This window comes from Thermobia domestica, chromosome 1 (assembly GCF_964235325.1).
Source record: "Thermobia domestica chromosome 1, izTheDome1.hap1.1, whole genome shotgun sequence".
Taxonomy (NCBI): domain Eukaryota; kingdom Metazoa; phylum Arthropoda; class Insecta; order Zygentoma; family Lepismatidae; genus Thermobia; species Thermobia domestica.
The window spans coordinates 382762615-382784162 of record NC_137454.1 but is presented as its reverse complement, the minus strand read 5'-3'; the positions used below and the strand labels follow the sequence as shown (position 1 = coordinate 382784162).

At 36.5% G+C, this 21548-nt stretch overlaps 1 protein-coding gene across 2 annotated transcripts in view; it reads left to right on the top strand.

The window, feature by feature from the left end:
- Positions 1–21548, top strand: part of LOC145664680 (organic cation transporter protein-like) — a 148963-nt gene that overhangs the window by 80438 nt on the left and 46977 nt on the right. For both annotated transcript variants that reach the window (XM_081731536.1, XM_081731545.1), the window contains exons 2-3: positions 11927–12085; positions 21232–21463. In XM_081731536.1, coding sequence (XP_081587662.1) covers positions 11943–12085; positions 21232–21463 — 375 coding nt within the window. In that variant the 5' untranslated portion in view covers positions 11927–11942. The remainder of the gene's footprint in view (positions 1–11926; positions 12086–21231; positions 21464–21548) is intronic.

The following is a 21548-nucleotide window of genomic DNA, read 5'->3' as shown; positions in this document are numbered from 1 at the left end:
GAAAATGCACTTTCACACAAATAAGTATTAGCAAACACTGACACTCTTTCCCAACCAAACTCAAGGTTTTAGGGGGAAATGTTGCCGTGGATTCTCGCGCCTTTTTGTTATATAGAATCGCTAAATGGATGCCTTATTTCGAAAGAAGAGTGAAACCATTAAAAGAATGAATAAATATAAATGAAAATAGTATCAGTAATAACAATCGTAAATCGTGAGAGTTTGTGGGTCATGGAAAATGGTTTGGGTGGCCGCATGCGGCCTGCGGGCCGCCGTTTAGACAGCACTGATATAGACGGCCAGGATCTCACATACAAATAGACGTATATAACATATAGCTGACAAAGGTAACATACATATATGTGTGCAATATAAGAAAGCCTGTTAGATATCAGACATTATGCAATGGCATGATGTAACATTTAAGGGCAGTGCTTATTTAGTATATGGATAACGTATGCTCCATACTGATTTCTATAGTAAGCAAGATGATTCCATATATTTGTACAGTATACCGCTATCCGGAGAACGGATTTTTCTCAGTGCAGTTCATTTGAAAGAAGAAAAAACAATTGCTCTACATAAACCAATGGAGAAAAAATCAAATATAACGCAGGTACTCATCCCGCTTAATACATTTCTCTAAACAAATTTATAATACCCACAATACAAATTCTGCCATCAGTTCTGACAAGGTGACTGGTTAATTTTACATGCATTAAAATCCCCGATTAGCCTCTTCGCCTAGACGCGTGAACGACTTGGTTAAAATTTCATATTTTAATTCAACTCTTCTTCCTGTGCTCTCTGTTTCTGTTGCCTCCATTTTCCGTCATGCTCCTCAGGCCATGATTTATTCTCGTTTTCATGAATAATGGCAACGCACAAGCCGCACTGCAATAGTTTCTCGTAAGAACAGTGAAGTCAAGCAGGGAGGATCTGATCAGAGGAGAGAGATGGATGATCGTTCGTGAAATCAAAATGAAATGATCCCACGGTTATGCCGACTAGGCTAAAGGAGATGGTGATGATTAGAAATGAATAAAATGGTGGAATGAAGAAAGTGGGCGGAAACGGGAGAACCCTGAGAAAGCATACGCACACTATGTTTGCCCATCACAAAGTTCACTGGGCGCGAACTGAAATCGAACAGAATGATCGTTCGTATTCACCATATGGAGCAGCATTGCTATATCTAACCAGTGTTATTGATGATTTAAAGTTTAACGTCCTGTTCAGCAGTGAGGTTATATGAGACGTGGACCTACTGATTAACGTGGAATCCGAACCACATGAGTCTAACCAGCGTAGTAAGAACACTTGGGGAACAGAATTAAAAGAAAGAAGCAGTAAACTGTAGTCTAAAAAGTCAGCATTAACGGTGAGGGGAAACGAAGCGCTGACCACACATCACCCCAAAGACATGAGAGCTATAATCCGGCTGGTAGGCCCTGATCTTTCGGAGCCTGTTCCACCAGTAGCCTAGTTATTTCTTCTTTTTTTTTTTCATAAATAGCGTCGAAAGGCATTTTATGCCACCTCCAATTACACACACACAACCGGGCCCCAGGGTATGTATTCGACGTATTTTGTGACAGAATCCAAAATTCGAAATCCCAAGACGATCGATCGTGTGAAATTTTTATGGGCGAAAACCTTAGTGATTTTCGATAGGGAGAATACGCGTAAGACAGCCATTAAAAAAAAAAAAAAAAAAAAAAAAAAAAAAAAAAAAAAAAAAACTGTGCGAACCAGGTAACACACGCACCAGATGAACACAACACTACCACTGAGGCATCGGGGCCTTGCGATATTTACAATCCGGAACATAACAGAACACTACTTTCGATTTGAAGCTGGAACATTAGTGTTGTTTAGAAAAGTAAATGATCAACATAACTAATAGAAGGATATAACGTCACATTATTTCGTTTCATTAATGACAGGAGAACGGCGTTGGATAATTTGCCAGGACCTCAAAAAGGAATAATTCGAAGGTAAGTGAAGATAATTTTCGTTTGTCGATTTTATTTTTTTAAAAAAAAAGTAAGCTGAAACACACTATACAACTCAATTATTATTTTCTCCTAGAAATACCCTATTTATCTATTTATTTTTTTCATCGTTGAACTATAGTACTTTGTTAAAATAAAGTTTGATTCATACGTTTAATTTATTACTAAGGCGCGTTGTACTTCCACGCCTTTACAAAAAACGGTTTGGAAAATGAGAGACCCCTAAAACGGCAGTCTCTCGTCAGGGAAAGTCAGGGAATTACCAATGCCACCAGGCGCGCACCCTAACCTATATAAATTCAGTAATTGACTGGGCATATTGTTATTCTGCTAAAATATTAATGAGGAAGAAAGTTCATAAACTCACATTTTTAGATCAATGTCTGTATCTAATTTTAGGATATATATTTTGCCCTAAAGACAATTATTAAAGATGGAATAAAAAATGTAAAATTTCGACTCTTTTTTAACTACGTAAGTGCTGCGCTCTATTGACAATATATTAATTTCTCTTAAGTTTTGAATACTTTAGTCCATTTTGAAGAAATAGAACATAATTAGGATTTAAAATGAAGATAGTGAACGATGTGCCCCATAACGGCCGTTCTACAAATTAGTGGCGTTGACAGAAAAAAATTTGAACAGGCAGCATGGGTGCACCCTGAAGCTACCAGCCTGCCACATGTCGGAAAGTTTTGTGTCTCTGAACTAGAGATTTTTCAAGCAAAACTCAAATGACCAGATGGGTTCTCTAAATGATTTAGCGAGTAAAGCAACTATTTTTGTGAACACTTTAAACTAAATATACTTGACGTATCCACAGGGGTGTAGCCAGCAGGTTTCTGTAGGAGGGGCCCGTCGTTTTTGAAGGGGGGCCAGCTACAATCAACAAAAAAAAAAGTGCAGCTAGTGTTTTTGAAGCCTGAAAAAACTGGAAAATTTTGTTTTCCTTCCGGAAAACTAAAAACACTGTTTTTAGCTTATTATTATTATTATTTTCATAAATTATATTACAGGTAGTTTTTATTATGTTTAACCAACAACTACTGACCCAGACCAAACATTATACCGTTTGTGCATAACTATTTCAGTACACAGAACCTATCTATAAAGGTAACCAAGAAAGTTCTATCGCTTTCTTACCCACCATCTCCGAACATTCATATGTCACCTAACACGTACCTGGAAGATCAAAAATAGATCGACAACCTTCTGCAAACGTTCTGGAAGGCCATGGATTCCATCGCGGTAAAGGTTGGTGGGCCGTGAATCGAAGAAGGTATCAAGTGCATTTTGCACCTCTACTAGGGATTTGAGCTGGCATCCTTTAAGGTGATTGTCCAAGAAAGGGAACAGATGATAATCGGACGGTGCAATGTCCAGGAAGTATGGCGGATGCAATAGTGTTTCCTATCCAAGGCGTAAAATGATGTCCCGGGTCATCCTAGCCACGTGGGGCTTAGCGTTGTCCTGTAACATAAGGACCCCTCTGGAATTCAGAAGTGCTGGCTCCAGAGTTTTGAGTTTTTCTTGAACACGGCTCAATTGCTGACAGTACACAGTTGCATTGATGCTATGACCAGCTAATAGCAGTTCCCGATCTACGATGTCGCGATCAGTTCACCAACACACAGGAGAACTTTCTTCTAGTGCAGTGCTGATTTCGGCTGTCTTGAAACCGTTCATTGTATGCCAACTAATTATGACAGCGCCGTGGAACTTCGTACAGGATCCACTTCTCATCACATACCAACACCCTGTCCAGAAATGACTCCTTCCTCAGTCGAGACAGCGAAGAATCACAGGTGTCTGCTTGCGTTGCTTTTTGACCCGGAGTCAAGTTATGTGGGACCCATCGACCCAACTTCTAATGTTTCCTCAGTTGATGAAGGTGCTGCCGAATGGTTTCGCCACTCACACTGAATTGTCCCCATGCCGTAAGCGTCCATGGACCACAAATGGGTAATTAGCGGCATCTCGCCAAACATTGGCGGCGCCGCAGCGACGATCCCCGGTGACCCCTCTTCCGTTTTTGAAAATTATACCACCAGCAGCAGAGACGCGACAAAACGCCAATAAACCACAAAATGAATCCCCAAAAATATGTTAAATCGGCTATATGTGTGATTTCTTCCCATTAAGGTGAGTCAAAAACACTAAAAAGTATCAAAAAATTACCCCGAAGGAGACTCGAACCACCAACCTTATAATTACTAGGTGAGTGTTCTTCCTACTACGCTACGAAGGCGAAGAAGGAAACGTCGCTTGTAAAGGGATAAATCGTTAAGATCTTTTTAATTTGGTCAATCAGAGTGCTCCTTTAACCGTGTATATTCGACGATAACTGTTTGGGATTAGATAAAATGTGTTCGCCATGTAATTTTGAAACAAAACGACGCGTGTCTATTTATTTCATAGTTCTCGCATTTTCACTTTCTAATGATCGACGACAGTTGTCATCTAAATTCATAGAAGTATCGCACTTACCTCAAGATTCTTCACTTCATGATGTTGAGGCAGAGATTATTCTTGACCCTCGGTGCTCACTTTAGGAACAATTCGTCAGGAAAAATAATATATAATAATAGCCGCATGCACATGACTGGCGATAATTCGTGTTGGTCCCTTCGCGATTCTCCGCGAAGAATCTAAGGAGCGCGGACCAAAACGAAGTTCTCCCTGCTACGCGGTGGTAGTCTAACTTCAACACCCCGACTAGAGATATATGTTTCGACTCGACGAAATCCTGCTGCCAGTGGGACACTAGCGGCAATTCTTGGACGCGTCGCTACAGCGACGATCGACATTTACCGCAAGTGGGCCACTAGGTGTTGGCGACGTTTACGGCATGAGGGTAGTGCAGTTTCTTACATGTCTGGAACTGTTCGGCTCAACTGCTGTCTGAAGATCTACATTTTGTACATGTCTTGGTCTTCCGGTACGTAGTGTGTCCTTCGAGTGTCTCGTCACCGTCCTTAAACTTGTTAACCACCTCTGCAATGTCCGCTCAATCACGACACCCTCACCAAAGATCTGACATATCTTCCCCCACACTGCTGCGGCGTTTGACCCCAGTTTGAACTCGTACAGCATACACGCACTTATGACGCTCTTTGGAGGTCCCATGTTCACTCTGTCCTTACGCAAGTTCACAGTGTAACTGAACTGCCACAACCAGGTAGTATGTTGGATATATAAACACCAAGAACTGACTTTCGCCTTATCTCCATTCACATTCAACTCACGGTACGAGGGCCAATTATCGCAGACCTTCACAAAAAGCGACAGAACTTTCTTGGTTACTTTTATACATAAGACGAATTTTCTTTGAAATTGCGCTTGATTTATTTAAGATTTTCTGACAAAAATGTTTATTATTAGTGACTAAAAAGACATAATTATTTTATTAACAGCTATATCTCACTTCCTGTTTTACACGAAATAGCATTTAAAAAAGCGAATGAAATCCAAACTGAAAAACAATAAAAACGTTGTTTTTTACCAAATTTTCCATCTGATAAAAAAAAGTTTTCTTAAAACACTAATTACAGCATATAAATAATATAATGTACTTACAATTTAGTTTAGTGCCATTGTTTTATAGTACATTTTTAGTACCTTGTCAAAACGTTTGTCTTCAAACTGTCAAATGCAAATCGCCGTAAAATGTGTAATCTGCTGTCACAAGAAGTATACCATACTATTTTCGGATCGCTATAAGGAAGAAATATCATACTATTTTGTGATCGGTATGGTAAAATACTATTTTTCCATACTATTTTACTGTAAATTACTAATTATATGTAAACTTTGTTATTTTTAAATGACTGAAGCGAGGTTTATTTCACGATGATGTTTTAACATCTGGTCATTAGGGGGGGGGCAGGAAATCATTTGGGGGGACCTGGTCCCGATGGGCCCCCCGTAGCTACATCCCTGCGTATCCATTAAATAGAAGACGCAAAATTCTAGGCAGAAGGAAGATCGAAGATTCCCTCCTATCCTTTCCAGGATCTAGGCCTACTGGTTTTATTTTACTGTTTTGTACTGGAAATGTGCAAGTTAAATAAGAATTTAAATTTATTTTTTTTACTGGTTTTGTCTTTTCATTAGGCTTACGATATAAAACAGAGAAAAAACATATTGCTGGTACCTATATAAGTGGTAGATTAACCGTTGTCAAACAAGAGACCTGAGTTCAATTCAGGAGCGGATTAAGCTTGAAGCCAATGGAGCCCAGGCTCAGGGGGTCTCCCAAATCCCTCCCTTTAGCACCAAAATATAGCAATCAACTTATATTATAGATTTTAGACCCATGCTATTTTTTCCGCTCGCCGTACTCGTGGTATCACTAAAGTTTAGTCTTCTTCCATTAGCGTCTTCACGACTCGTATTTTGTGACGGAGTGAGCTATTTTGGGCCTCTAGTGCAAGCCAAATTATTAGCTTGTGGTGACAATTTCTTTGAAATATCTCTGTTGTATTCCAAATCTCCTTTATTAGTGCTTTTACAGGGACTGTTGACCATTTGGGTTGTATTTGGCATTTATATGTTACATTTCAGTAGGGTCTATATAAGCATTTAACTGTTAATAATGAATGTAATTAAACTAATTATTAGAGACCAGATTTCCATGCACAAACAAAACCCCAGATATGCATGCAAATATGCACTAAAATATGCATGAAAAAACTTAACATGTGCACTGAAATACACACTAAGAAAATAAATTTTCAATGCAATGAACTATGAACATCTTTGTTAGGTTTTGTTCTGTAAACCCTCTGCGTTTATCAGTGAGAAACGTTTTTTAGATCGAAAAGTTCCTTTCTACATCAGCAAAAGTCACTGGTGCATGTGAAAAACACCAAAATATCTTCGTGTGTTAGGTCCTCTTCCGATTCTGTTTTCGCCATTAAGCATATTTGCAATGTCACGGATTTTTTGTACTAGGAATTTCTGCCTAATACTTAGCACAGTTTGTCTAAAGCAGTGTTACCAGCAATCGAAAGTGAATTTACCTAGGATTATGGGCAACAAACTCAACGTTTTTTTTTTTAATCTACATCTGCATTTACAATGTGATTTAATTCATTTTAAATATAACCTACTTTCTTGTGATATACGGTACTCTGAAATATGTTAGTATGCACTAATAAAATTCGGAAATATGCAGTATCCTGCAAAGTTTACGAAATATGCATGCACATCGAAATTCACTCAAAATATGCACCTATGTGCGCTATCATATGCGTCTCAAACTAGGAATGCGCACGAGACAAGATTTGTGCCTGTCTCGTCTCGAAAAGGTGCTGTAAAAGTGATGTCTCGACTCGAAAAATGTATCTATATTCCTCTATTGGAAGAGCCGTGTCTCGACTCGAATTTTGTCAGGAAAATCCTGTCTCGACTCGTCTCCTGCGCATCTCTATCTCAAACGAATACTTATAAATCCATTGGAATGAAAAAATAGTTTCCATACGTTGCTATAAACATGTATTTTACATACAAATCCGGGTTATACTAATTATTGTAAACTTGGAACACATTCAAATATTACAGCATAATTCTCGGTGTTTCGATAAGCCTATGAGGCTGTGGAAGGCAGTGAAGAAAATTTATGCGCTGGAATTATTTGTAACATAGGGCCCCCTTGAAATAGTCGGGTCCAGGGCCCCAAAAGCCTTAATCCGCCCCTGGTTCGACTCTATGCCAGTCAAACCAGATGTCTAAGACTTTTGTTCGCCATAGATTATTTGGACTTTCTAATAACCAACTAGATTACAATCATAAACAACTACGAATATAAGTATTTCCCAGTGGCGTATTAAGAAGCACCCCATCCCGATTTTTTTTAAGTTTAGTTTTTCACATTCCACGTACAACAATAATCCTTCTTACTATTTACCATTTCTAAGAATTTCATTGACTTCCCATTTTCTTAAGCTTTTTGTTCAGAAATAATACATAGCACGTCCAGAAAGTAAGTTCCGTTTCAATTTATCTCCGCTGCAGCGCTGCGATCGCAGTTCCGCACATGCGCGGTAGACGCTCTGTATCAAGAAGAAGAAACGTGCGCCATTTGGAGATCGCTGTCAGTCACGTACGCTTTGTTGTGCTTGTTTACAATGTCGGTGTTGATTGAAAATCCCGCCGCTTGTGAAATCAGAGCGGTGATTCGTTTTCTGAATGTGAGGAAAGTGAAACCAAGTGAAATTTATCGGCAAATTTGCGATGTTTACGGACAAAATGCGATGAGTGATTCAATGGTGAGAAGATGGGTACGACAATTCAATGAAGGACTTAGTGACGTGCACGATGAAGAACGAAGTGGGCTACAGGGATTTGGCTGGGACGTGTTTGACCATCCTCCGTACAGCCCTGACCTCGCTCCTAGCGACTTTCATCTGTTCTTATATCTCAAGTCTTTCCTTGGCGGTCAACACTTCAACAATGACGACGAGCTGAAAGAAACTGTTTCCAACTGGTTGAAGACACAGGCGGCAAACTTCTATGAAGAAGGTATACAAAACCTTGTGCCACGCTATGACAAATGCCTGCAAAATTTCGGCAGTTATGTGGAAAAGTAAAATAGTTTAAGAGTTGTAGAATTTTGTGCAATAAATAATTTTTCTGTATCTGTACACAATTTAATTTTATTACCAAACGGAACTTACTTTCTGGATGTGCCTCGTACTGTATTTGTCAAATTTTATTCCATGTAAGAACTGTGTTCTTTTTTCTTTCTTACGTCCATTCTACTCTTCTGTTTCTTTTTCTTAGTTGTTACTTTCTTTCGTTTCTCCTATCATACTTTCGACCGTTGTTAGTCAAGGCGGCCGTCGTTAGTAACACCAAAACTAAGAGGAGCTGATAAGCGAAACTTACACGGATACCAACATAACGGGACTTTAGTTATTATAGCAAAGGGATATTTACATCGTTTAATTATGAAGAAAGGTAAATGTTTGAATTAAAGAAAATCAAGAGGGGGCGGGGGAAATAGTAGTCCGAAAAATCAAATATTAAAGGAAGGAAAATGAACTTCATTAAAATTTGTCTGCACCCAAAAGGAAAAATATAAGTGCTTATTTGCGTGTTGTGCATAGTCCCCCCCCCCCGAAACAAAATCCTAAATACGCCACTGATCACAAGAATATTGTATTTCGTAAGCGGTCAATAAAACTTTTCCGGTGTTAATAAAACTTGGCATGGTTGTGTGAAATATTAATGGTTTGTAGATTTGCAGGCGTTTGGTTCCTGAGTTATATATGAGTAATCAAACTTGAAAAAAAAAAATCTTTGAGTTTTACGTCCCACGTTTATGCCGGTTAGGCTAAAGGAGGTGGTAATGGTGAGTAATGAATGAAACGGTGGAATGAAGAAAGTGGGAGGAAACGGGAGAACCCCGAGAAAACCCACGCACACGGTGTTTGTCCACCACAAAGTTCACTTGGCGGGGGCTGGGATCGACCCCAAGCACCAGAGGTGAACGCTCTACCACTGAGCCACCGCGGCCCCGTAATCAAAATTGAAGTTTGGACTTTCACTTAAAAGAGTAGCCCTAATAATAAAATAAAATTTAAAAATAAATCTTTAATTGTTATTTATAACAAAAGTATATGGAACAATCTCTTACAGAATGTTAATTTGAGGTATAAAAAACGAGAGGGTTAATTAGCTATGTTTAAAAGTTGTGTGAATAAATATTGCCTAAAACAACCAACAGAGGACTATTTTTATTCTTATTTCGAAAATCTATAAGTTTATTGAATTTCTTATGATAAATAAAATTAATTTTATCCCTCCATTTTATAAGAAAAATATATTTCGTAATTTATTTTTAATTTCTTCACAATCATGTACAAACGTAAGTTATCTACAAAGGATGTTCAAAAACTTTTGCACAGTGGTCTCTATTTTTTTTTTTTTTTTATTATTTGTTGCAGGAAGAGAATGAATTTTTTTTGTGAACATACTTGGAACATTTAGCTATACACTGAGCCTACTCAATGTAGCCTCCATCAGCTGTGACGCATCTGGTCCAACGTTCTTTCCATTATGTAAATGCACTTTGGTAAAATTCTGGGGATTGACTTTTACACCATCGCTTGACACAAGAAATAAGGTATTTCTCACTATCAAATGTTTTACCGCGCAGGTGGGCCTTCAGACGTGTTTTGTTCTCAGGTTCGGACAAAAACAACCCTGTTTTATCCTTGGTAATGACGCCGTCAAAACACTGTTTCCACTCTTCAGTAAAGGTCGTCATGATGAGATCCTCGCACACATCCTTTTTAATCTTTTTCATTTCTCTTGTCAGTAATCTATTCACCCAACGTGCACAGATTTTACTGTACCCTAGTGACTGTACCACTGATACCACACTACCCAATGACAAACCAGTCATTTCAGCAAGCTATCGTGTCGTCACACATCTGTCATTTTGGATTATTTGATTAATGGTCTCCTTATTCACATCACTCACTACCGTCGATGGTCTACCGCATCGTGGATTGTCCAGTAGAGAGAAATCACCTTCTTTAAACCTCTGCAACCACCGCTGGATACTGCTGCGATCCAATGTGTCCTCCCGATAAACAAGGACCATCTTCCTGTGAATCGATGTGGCAGAGTCATCGCCGGTCTTGAAGAGGAACTCCATCACCGACCGTTGTCCAACTGGACATCTACTTCACGGTCCATTATGGCTCACCTCTAAATAAAAGAAAATACTTTTATATACCCACTTATAGCTAAATGTTCCAAGTATGTTTACAAAAAATTTCATTCTTTTCCTGCAACAAATAAAAAAAAAATAGAGATCACTGTGCAAAACTTTTTGAACACTCTTTGTATAACAGGGCTTGTGAAGTGAAATTTTGCTAAGAACAGTCGTCCGACCTTCCTCGAGCCATGACTTCCATACAAACTTCTTAACAATGTTGCCTGATCGAAATGAATTATAAGCGTACTTCAAGTACACTTTTGTTTAATCTTCAGTTAATTGTTTTGATGTGATCTCACATGGCCTCGGAGCTGAAGAGAGACATTAAACTCAAAATAAACCAATCAACCAATGATAGTTTAGGATACTTGCACAAAAGTTTCAATAGTTGATGGAAAAGTAAGGATAGCTTAAATATGAGGGCTGTCGAGAAAGTACAAGATGTTTTGGCCTATCGCGGCAGTGGGTGGGACTAGAGTCGCCATCTTGGTGTCAGAACGTTGCCACACTCAGTACACATCCAGCTGTGATAGCGTGAAGACTGTGATGCTCTTACTGTGCTTTCTGTGACGTGTTACAATTTGCACTGCACACCCGCTTCTTGTGAGGTGAGTTCTGCGATTAGATTTTGGTTGGCAAAAACCACAAGCAAATTGCGACCCATTGCCAACTGTATGAAGTGTACGGACATGGAATAATGAGTGAAGGCAGTGTTTCTTCACGACAATGCACGTCCTCCACACACGGCCAAGTGTACTAGAGAGCTGTTGGAGGGTTTTGGATGGGAGGTGTCCGATCACCCACCATTGAGCCCGGATTTGGCGCCGAGCGACTACCATCTTTTCCCAGCGATGAAAACATGCCTCGCTACACAATGCTTTTATACTGGCACCGAACTGCATGCCGGTGGAAGCAAGTGGTTGAAATCGCAGACGGCATTCGTATTTCTAATTGAAACACTTGTACCACGGTATGGTAAATGCCTTAATTTATATGGCGATTATGTTGAAAATGTATGTAATACAATTTGGTTTGTTTATTCTGTTACTTTTTATTTCAAAACATCAGTTAGGCCTACCTTCTGGACAGCCCTCCTAGTATATTTAAATGTATCTTAGCTTAAATAGAATATTTTAACATTTGTTTTAACTATATTAAATAATATTCAAATGTCTATTTACAGAGTGTTGCCCTACAAGATGGATTTCGATATAATTGTTGAGTCATTGGGAGAATTTGGAAGATATCAGGCATTTGTATATTTCCTGCTATGTTTGCCAGTGATATTCTCGGCTGCGTCTATTGTAGGATATGTTTTTACGGCTGGAAGTCCTAAGTATAGGTAAGTATTAAAAATCTGCTGTAACTGTGCCTGCATCTAAATCAGTGTATAGCAATAATAAAGTTTTGCTGAGAAACTGAGAACAGTTAAATAAAGTATTACTGAGAAGCTGAAAAATCATCCCAGATAGCACAGAAAATTTTTTAAAAATGTTTAAAAATTTGCAAAGGCAAACTAAAAAGTTTGCAAAAAATTTGCCTTTTCAAATGAGAAAATTTGCCGAAAGTTCAATGCAAATAACGAAGTTGACGCTGGCTGAGTTTGCAGCAAAGTTGCCTCAGAAAATGAAAACATCTGCCAATACAAACGAAATGTTTGCGACTGCACAGCAAGAAAGTTTGCCAGGACTTTGTTGCAAATATTTTGTGTAAATTTTCTTTGACAAAATTTCCGAAAATGAGCTGATGAATTTGCTGAAAACATTAAAAGGTTTGCATCAACATTGCAGAAAGTGTTTTCACGATCGCAAGATCATGTTTGTTGCAAATTTATAAAGTGAAACCTAACTTTATGAAACATCAAAATTTTTATAATGTGGATCCGTCTTTTCTTAGTGGCAAGCATTAAACATCTTTAGCTACTTGCCAAAGATAAACTTACGAACGATAAACGTACAGACAAAGGATATCGCAATTCATCTACTAACTCAACGATCATATCCCTGTACTTACTCTCACACACATTCACAAAATAACATCAGGCTGCCTGGGTCAATAAAAACATCTGATAAGAGACCAGTGAGTTTATTCTGGAGTCCTCTGATGTATTGTTTTTTCTTGATTCTCACTTCCCGCTTGCTTTGTCACAGTTGATGTAGCGCAGTGAATTCTGGGTACCATGCGCGCGCACTCGGTAATATCATCACATATTTGCTTTCAGCAAGTTTTTCGAAACAAGTTTTTTTTACAGAGTTGCAAACTGTTTGCGACGGCAAACTTTCAACGCTATATTTTAAAAAATGATGCAAATTAATTGCAGTGGTGAATTTATTTATACAAATCAGCGAAAATTTGCAGATCATATTGAAAGCTTTTAATAAATATTTAAAAATTTTGCCTTCGCAAACTTTCAGATTGTTTGCTCCACTAAACGAAGCAAAAATTTGCCGCAAGTATTCGTGCTATCTGGGATTAAATGAAATATTACTGAAAAACTGAAAATTGTTAAATGAAGTATTACTAAGAAGCTGAATATTTTTAAATGAAATACGTATATAAGGAACTGAAAAAGTTAATTGAAATAAACTATTATTGAACAACTGAAATAGTTAAACGAGATATTACTCATACATCATCATCATCATCATAGGAATTCGGCCATTTTTGTCATTTGCCGCAACTGAGAAACTTCCATCTTCCACGGTTTACCACTAACCTCTTCGTCTTTACGTACAATTGTTCTGTTTTGATATCTTCACCAATTGAAGCCTCCTCGCCCCCTCGCAATTTTTCCTGCCACCGTCCCCATGCCGTAAACGTCGCCAACACCTAATGGCCCACTTGCCGGTAAATGTTGATTGTCGATAAAGCGACACGTCGAAGTATTGCCGCTACTGTGCCACTGGTTTCAGGGTTTTGTCGAGTCGAAACAGATATCCAGAGTCGGAGTGTTGAAGTTACCACCGCGTAGCAGCGAGGACTTCATTTTACTCCGCGCTCCTTCGAATTGTCGCGGAGAATCTCGAAGGGACCAACACAAACTATCATCAGTCATGTGCATGCGGTTATTATTTTATATTATTTTTTCCTCACGAATTGTTCCTAAAGTGAGCTCTGTGGTTCAAGAGTAACACCTGCCTCTACATCATGAAGTGAAAAATCTTGAGATGAGTGCGAATAACTATGAATTTAGATGGCAACTGTCGCCGATCATTAGAAAGAGTATGGGAGAAATATCCAATAAAGTAAAATGACACGTGTCATTTCTTATAAAATTACATGGTGAATGCATCTTATCTGATCCCAAAGGGTTATGTCGAATATACATTATTAAAGGAGCACTCTGATTAGCTAAATTAATTTAAAAGACCTCAATGATTTATCTCTCTACAAGCGGCGTTTTCTTGATCTCCTCCTTGGCGAAGTCGGAAGAACATGTGGTTAGTAATCATAAAGTCGGTGGTTCGCGCCCACTTGTGGTACTTTTTCTTAATGTGTTTTCGACACACCTTAATGTAAACAAATCACGCATGTAGACGATTTAACATACTTTAAGAGAGTAATTTTGTGGTTCATTGGAGTTCCGTCGCGTCTCTGCCGCTAGTGAACCGCTGGTAGTATAATTTTCGAAACGGAAGTGGGGCCACTGCGGATGGTTGCTGCGGGGCCACCAATTTTTGGCGAGATGTCGCTAGTTGCCTATCGGTGGTTCACCGGCGCTTACGGCATGGGGGTACTCTGTAGCATGTCCTTCATGATACAGTTCCTTCTTACCCAATGCCCCAACCAGTTTTTCTTCCTCTTCTTAATAATATCTGAAATTGTTCTTTTCTCCCCCACCATTTCTAACACTCTCTCATTCATTTCCCGCTCGACCCAATTAATTCTCTCCATTCTTCTCCACACCCACATTTCGAAAACGCAGTCGTTTTTCATCATTTTCGCATAGTGTCCATGTTTGTGCCAGGGATAAAAGTGGATCTGAAAAGGTAAGAGGACGATAGCTAGCGGCATGACGTCACGCCGTTCCCCCTGCCTATCTTTGTCCATTGTAATTTTCTAGAAACTGTGGGGATGCCGTACATACTTTTTCGAAGTAGGGGACGGCGTACCCCCACGCTCTTCCTCAATTTTACCCCTAGTTTGTTCCCCATACAGTACAATACTCCACACAAAGCATTTCATCAGTCTTTTTCTCAATTTTTTATTCAATGTCCCATAAAACAAACTTCTCTTCCTCCTAAAAACTTCTTTCGCCATTCCTAACCCTTGCTTTTATTTCACATTCACACTTCATATCATCACTAATAGTACTACCCAGATATTGAAAACTAGTCACCTGTTCTATTTTCTCCTCTCGTACTTCTATATTTGACACCGAAGTCTTTTTTGTCTTTCTAATATTTATTTTCATTCTATGTTCTTCACAGCCTTTCCTCAAGTTTTCATTCCTCAACACCTTATTCATTTTCTCTTCAAATTCTGCAACAAGTGCCATATCATATGCAAACCCTATACACCTAATCGTTGTACCTTTTACTGAAATGCAGCCTTCATTTTGTAGTCTCTTTTTCACTATCTCTTCTAGATATGGCGCTAATAATGTTGGCGAGAGAGAGCATTTCTGTCGAACTCTCCCTCTTCTAACAGTTAATTGTTGGTTCATATATCGGGTTCTTATAAGTCTTCGATCTTTCCATTCCAACCCATCCTACTGCAGAACTCCTAACAACAATTCCCAATTCACGCGGTCAAAAGCCTTTTCTAGATCAATAAATACAACATACACGTCTTTCCCTTTTTCTATAAACCTTTCATCGATCACCCTTAATAATCCAATTGCATCACTTGTACCCTTACCTCTCCTGGACCCGAACTGTTCCTCCTCACCTTTTTCATTTGTTTTTCCATACAACCTTTTGTTCAGTATTCGAAGCAAAATTATTGCTACATGCGATATGAGGCTAATAGTTATATAATCCCCATATCTTTCTGGGTTTGATGATGTATTACTGAAGAAGGGAAAACGGGGAAATGAAATATTAGTAAGAAATTGAAAATCGTTTAATGAAGAGACTGAAAAAGAGTTAAATAAAATATTTCTACACTACTGAAAATCGTTAAATGAAGTATAACTGAGAAACTGAAAATAGTTAAAAGAAATATCACCGAGGAACTGGAGTTGTCAAAGAAAATATGTATCACTGAGAAACTGGAATCATTAAATAAAAAAATTACTAAAAAACTGAAAATTATTTTAGCAGGCGTTACTTGAATCTTTTCAAAGTCCATCACAAAAGATTAAAAATAGTTGTCGTCTTTTAAAAGTTACTTTACGAAATATTACTAAGAAACTGAAAAATCGTTACAGGAAATATTACTGAAAAACCGAAATTCGTTAAATGAAGTATTACTGAGGAACTGAAAATCCTTAAATGAAGTATTACTAAGAAGCTGAATATCGCTAAATAAAGTGCGGTATATAAGAAACTGAAAAAAAGAGTTAAATTATATAAACGGAAAATTGTGAAATGAAATGTTAGTAAGCTGAAATTTCTACAGTGAACAGACTGAAAACAGTTAAAATATTTCTAGATAACTGAAAATCGTTAATGAAGTATAACTGAGAAACTGAAAATACCTAAACGAAAATTAATATAAACAAGAAATTGGAATTCTCAAATGAATCACGTATTATTGAGAAACTGAGTCATTAAATAAAGAATTACTAAGAAGCTGAGGATCGTTTTCAGCGGGTGTCACTTGAATCATTTTTATAAAGTCCATCATAAAAGACTTTTTTAAAAAATGTCGTTTTTTAAAAGTTATTTTACGAAAAACGAGATGGAATCGAGTTTATGAAGTTTCATGCTAGACAATAAATATACTAGCACGACGAAAGAGAATGTTAAAAGCTAGAAATAAGGAACAAAACATGAACAATGAATACACGACATTAGGATTACCAAAGCGTTTATTTTAAGAAAACCAAAATGAATTCATTTAAAATTTACGTTGATAGTAATCCTAAATGAATTGAAATACTCTTAAACCAGACACTGCAAAACCACACTCAGGAATTCTAACTATCATTCTACTTACGGGTTTCTGTAATTCCTGAAATTTTATAGTTCCAAGCTTTCGAGTCTTCTCTGGAGTTTTTGTCACACAGTAAAAACAGGAAAAAGGGGAGAGAGAAAGAAAGAAAGAAAGAAAGAAAACATCAAAAGGAATGGACTTACCAAGGAAAGTGTGTTGTAGTACAAAAAAAAAAAAAAAAAAAAAAAAATGTCCAGTGCTTCAGAGATCTCCAAATGGTGTGAAGCGAACTAAAATATGGGGGAGTCAATTTGTGCGCCTTTCCTGTTCCTTTTACGTACCATACGTCTTACTTCCTTAAAAACAGATTTACAGACAAAGATTGAATACCTGATGAAACTGGATAGTTTGAATGGGTACCCAGCTTCATTATTAAATAGTTAGTATAATCAGATTAAAAGGAATTTAAGTTTCGATAAACCTGAAACGGACATAAAGGATAAAAAATGGATTGGATTACCTATTTTTCCAGATTGACAACTGCATTAAATATACAAAATACGGTTTCAGTAAACCTTAAAAAACCCCAAAACTTTAGAATAGAACATCACAAAATTGAAGAGTTGTTACACGGATCCCAATGAAAAATCGGGTTTTTACGAAATATAATGCAGCTGCCAATAGAATTATATAGGCAAAACGAAAAGATATTTAAAAATCTGAGTAAAGGAACACATTAGAGATTTGAAAGCGGAAAGTGTGGTGTCAGGTTTATCGAAGCATTTAAAACAAACGCAACACAGGGTAGAAGATTCAAAAATTTTATTTGGAGATAGAAATGAAGTAGATAAATTGTTTCTTAAAAATTTATTAAATTAAATCTAGATAAGGGATGATTGAACAACGAATGGGAGGCGGTAATTACAAAATTTTCACAGCATTGTTGGCTCAAAACATTACGATCCTATTGGGCGGAGTGAGCAGAGTAGGGGTGGCGAAACTGTGACGTATGGCTTCAAGATTTTGTTGTGAGGGCAGATCCTCTATTTTATAAGATCCTTGATATTACTACATTTTCGCTCTTCCGAATCGTCCAATTAAAGGAAATAGTGATCCCTGAGAATCATAAGTGAGTAAATTTATATATGCTACTCCAAAGAATCTACCTAAGAAGGTTATTAAAATATATAAATATAGAGAGATTGATTCAACTGAACTTCGTCTTTTTTCATGACCTTTCCTCAATCTTGTCTGAAGTTACCAAATTCAAAACTTCTCACATTTTGTTTGATTCCCCAGATCGTGTAAATAATAATAATAATAATAATAATAATAATAATAATAATAATAATAATAATAATAATAATAATAATAATAATAATAATAATAATAATAATGTTATTCTGCTTTCAGTACAGATATGATGCTTTTACTGCCTGTATTACATAATAAAATAGCAAAACATACGTAGAATATACATAATAACTTACAAAGCCATCAAAGAAATATACGGTATTTGATATTTCTATATACGTCCTTCCGAAGCTGTTCATTCCTTAGTTGATTGAATTTAGTGATGGTGTTATCAGCGATGACACTCTTTGCACCTGTTACAAATTCTAAAGTTGTTCAACCCAAAATTCTTCATATTTTGTTTTACTTCTCTTCAGTAGATAATTTAGTTGCTGAAATTTGACATTTATTTCCAATAATAAACTACTTTCGTAATATTATGGGTATCACAACAGTGTAACTAGAAGTCTTTTTTTTCTCATTACAATTAAATCATACATTCTTGAGCAACATTACACAAACAATAAAGTAGCAATCCTTGTTGCAAATTCTGACGCCAAGTCTTTTGTCCGGTGGCTATGCATAAATTTACTTTAACTGTAGTACCGTGTTGGATAATAATGAATTGTAATTTGATAATAGTGCAGCATAGGTCCACCTTCTATAAACAAGAAATAATCTAATAGTCTAATAATCTAATAATAACAAGAAATAATCTAATAATCTAATGTATTTTTTCAGTCGAATATATTTAGCTGTTCTTTGTTTGTATATAAACAAAATTATTATACGTACCTTAAAAATAATGAGTGCATCTTTATTCATGTTACTTTATACTATATATATAAAGCTATACTTCCACTAAAAAAGCTATACTTTTTCTAAAAAAATATACTTCCACTAAAAACTATACTTCTACTAAATAAACTATACTTCGACTAAAAACTATACTTTGACTAAAATCTATACTTTTACTAAAAACTATGCTTTTACTTAAAATTATACTTAAAAGACTATACTTCCACTAAAAAACTATACTTTTACTAAAAGACTATAATTCTTCTAAAAACTATATTGCACTAAAAACTACTTCGACTAAAAATATACTTCTACTAAAAACTATACGTTTGCTAAAAACTATATTTCCACTAAAAAACTATACTTCCACTAAAACTATAATTCCACTAAAGACTATACTTCTAATAAAACTGTACTTCTACTAAAAACTATATTCCACTAAAAACTATACTTCCACTAAAAATATAATTCTCTGAAAACTATACTTTTGCTAAAAAAAAAAAAAATATACTTCCACGAAAAAACTACACTTCCACTAAAAACTATACTTCCACTAAAACGTATACTTCTGCTAAAAACCTACACTTCCACTAAAAATTATACTTCCATTAAAAATCTACTTCCACTAAATCTATATTTCTACTAAAAAACTGTACTTCCACTAGAAACTATACTTCACTAAAAACTATGTGTATTTCCACCAAAAACTATATTTCTACTTAAATCTATATTTCTACTAAAAACTATACTTCTACTAAAAGAAACTATAGTACCACTAAAACTATACTTCTACTTTTAAAAAAAACTATGCTCCCACTTAAAAAAAAACTATACTTTCACAAAGAAAAAAGGTGTTCTTCGGAGGTTCACAAAGCTATACAATAACTTAGTGACATACTTAGAAGCTATTGAAACCAAAGGAAAATTAATAGAGGAGCTGTTCAAGCTTTGATTAAGATGTTAGTGCAGTGCTTCACACCTTTCTTTTTTCTGACTCATGACACACTTTAGAGAACACACACGATTTCGACATACTTAGGTTAAATATACAGTAAAACCTGCCAACTTGGCCACCTAAGTTGGCCACCTGCTTATCTTGGCCTGGTTCGTCTTGAATCTGCATTTTCCCATAAGACATTCGTTACTTATTACTCTGTAAGTTGGCCACCTGTTTATCTTGGAAGTTGGCCGTATTGAAGCAATATTTATCTTATGTTGATAATGATAAATTTACCTGTCTATCTTGGCCACGCGAACACGTTTTGCTATTTTTCTTAACTCTTTTGTATTCCCGTATGAGTGCCAAATGTTCTGTATTTGTTATTGGAGACAGAGAAGCATAGATTCCCATGATTTGTGAAAGAAGATGCGAATAAGAAAAAGCGCGTACAGGAATTCAGGAAATGGTTGTACATATTTGTTTGCTCTGTCTGTTTTGGTAAAACCATTAGCTATGTCGGCTTCTTTCATCAGTGGGAATTCCGGAAAATTCCGGAAAATTCTCAAGGTTAAAGCTAACCATCTCAATTGTCATTTAGTGGCACCTGACTGCTTGTCGAAAGGTAGCGGAGGTTTTGAGATATGAATTCTCTTAAGATTTTCTCAAAACGTCTTTCGCTCCAAGGGAAACATTTGTAGCTCATTAACAAGAGGTAGTTACTACAAAATTAGAATGTTCATATGCTCAAAAAAGAATAAAAGTCATACGTCTAGAATGAACCACCATGAACAAATTTGTTACTAATAACTGATTTAGCTACTTTTCGAAAGGTATGTACAGAAAGTATTTGTCACTGCCGAAAAATATCATATAAACTGCATATAAATTATTGAATTTATAATTTTGCTTTTCTTGTTTTCAATCTGAATAACTCAGTGTGCTACAATACCAATTTCAATAAACTGCGTACATATGTGTCGATTTTATGTTTGCTTGTGTGATTGTTTTCCATTCGAATAATTCAGTGTACCAGACTAGTTTTCAGGAAGAAAAAGGTACATATATTAAATATACTGCAGTATTTTTTTTCTAGCATTGTGTATTGTTACGATTGCTCTATATACATTATTTAAAAGTAGCTGTCGTGGTATTACTTATTAAAATTTTACAATCAAATAATACTAGAAATCCTATTCTAAAAATACACCAATCACACTTATTTTCTGTAAGTTAGCCACCTGTCTAAGTTGACCACTTTTCAATGGAACCGTTGGGGGCCAACATAGACAGGTTTCACTGTATAAACGTCTACGTTTGGCTCAAGAAGAACTTCTCTTTACCAACTTCGTGATATAATTTTAGGATGTGAATCCACCCTACAATAAAACTTTATCATTTATATATTTTTAAAATTACAGATGTTTTGTACCTTCATACGATAATGAATCATATACCTCATACAACGAAACATGGGTGAAATATGCAATACCTATCGATGAGTACGGAAATCCTGACAAATGTTCTATGTTTATTCAGAACACTACAATACCTGATGAAGCATGGTCATTAAATAACTTCACTCACTCAGTAATGGAGTGCAGTAAATGGGTTTATGATCACAATGACTTTACATCAACCGTTGTGACTGAGGTAAGAATAGCAAGAGAATTTGTGTTTAGTTGTTTTACAGTTATTTAAGACAAGCAATCCTGTCTATATCTGAACTAACAGAGGT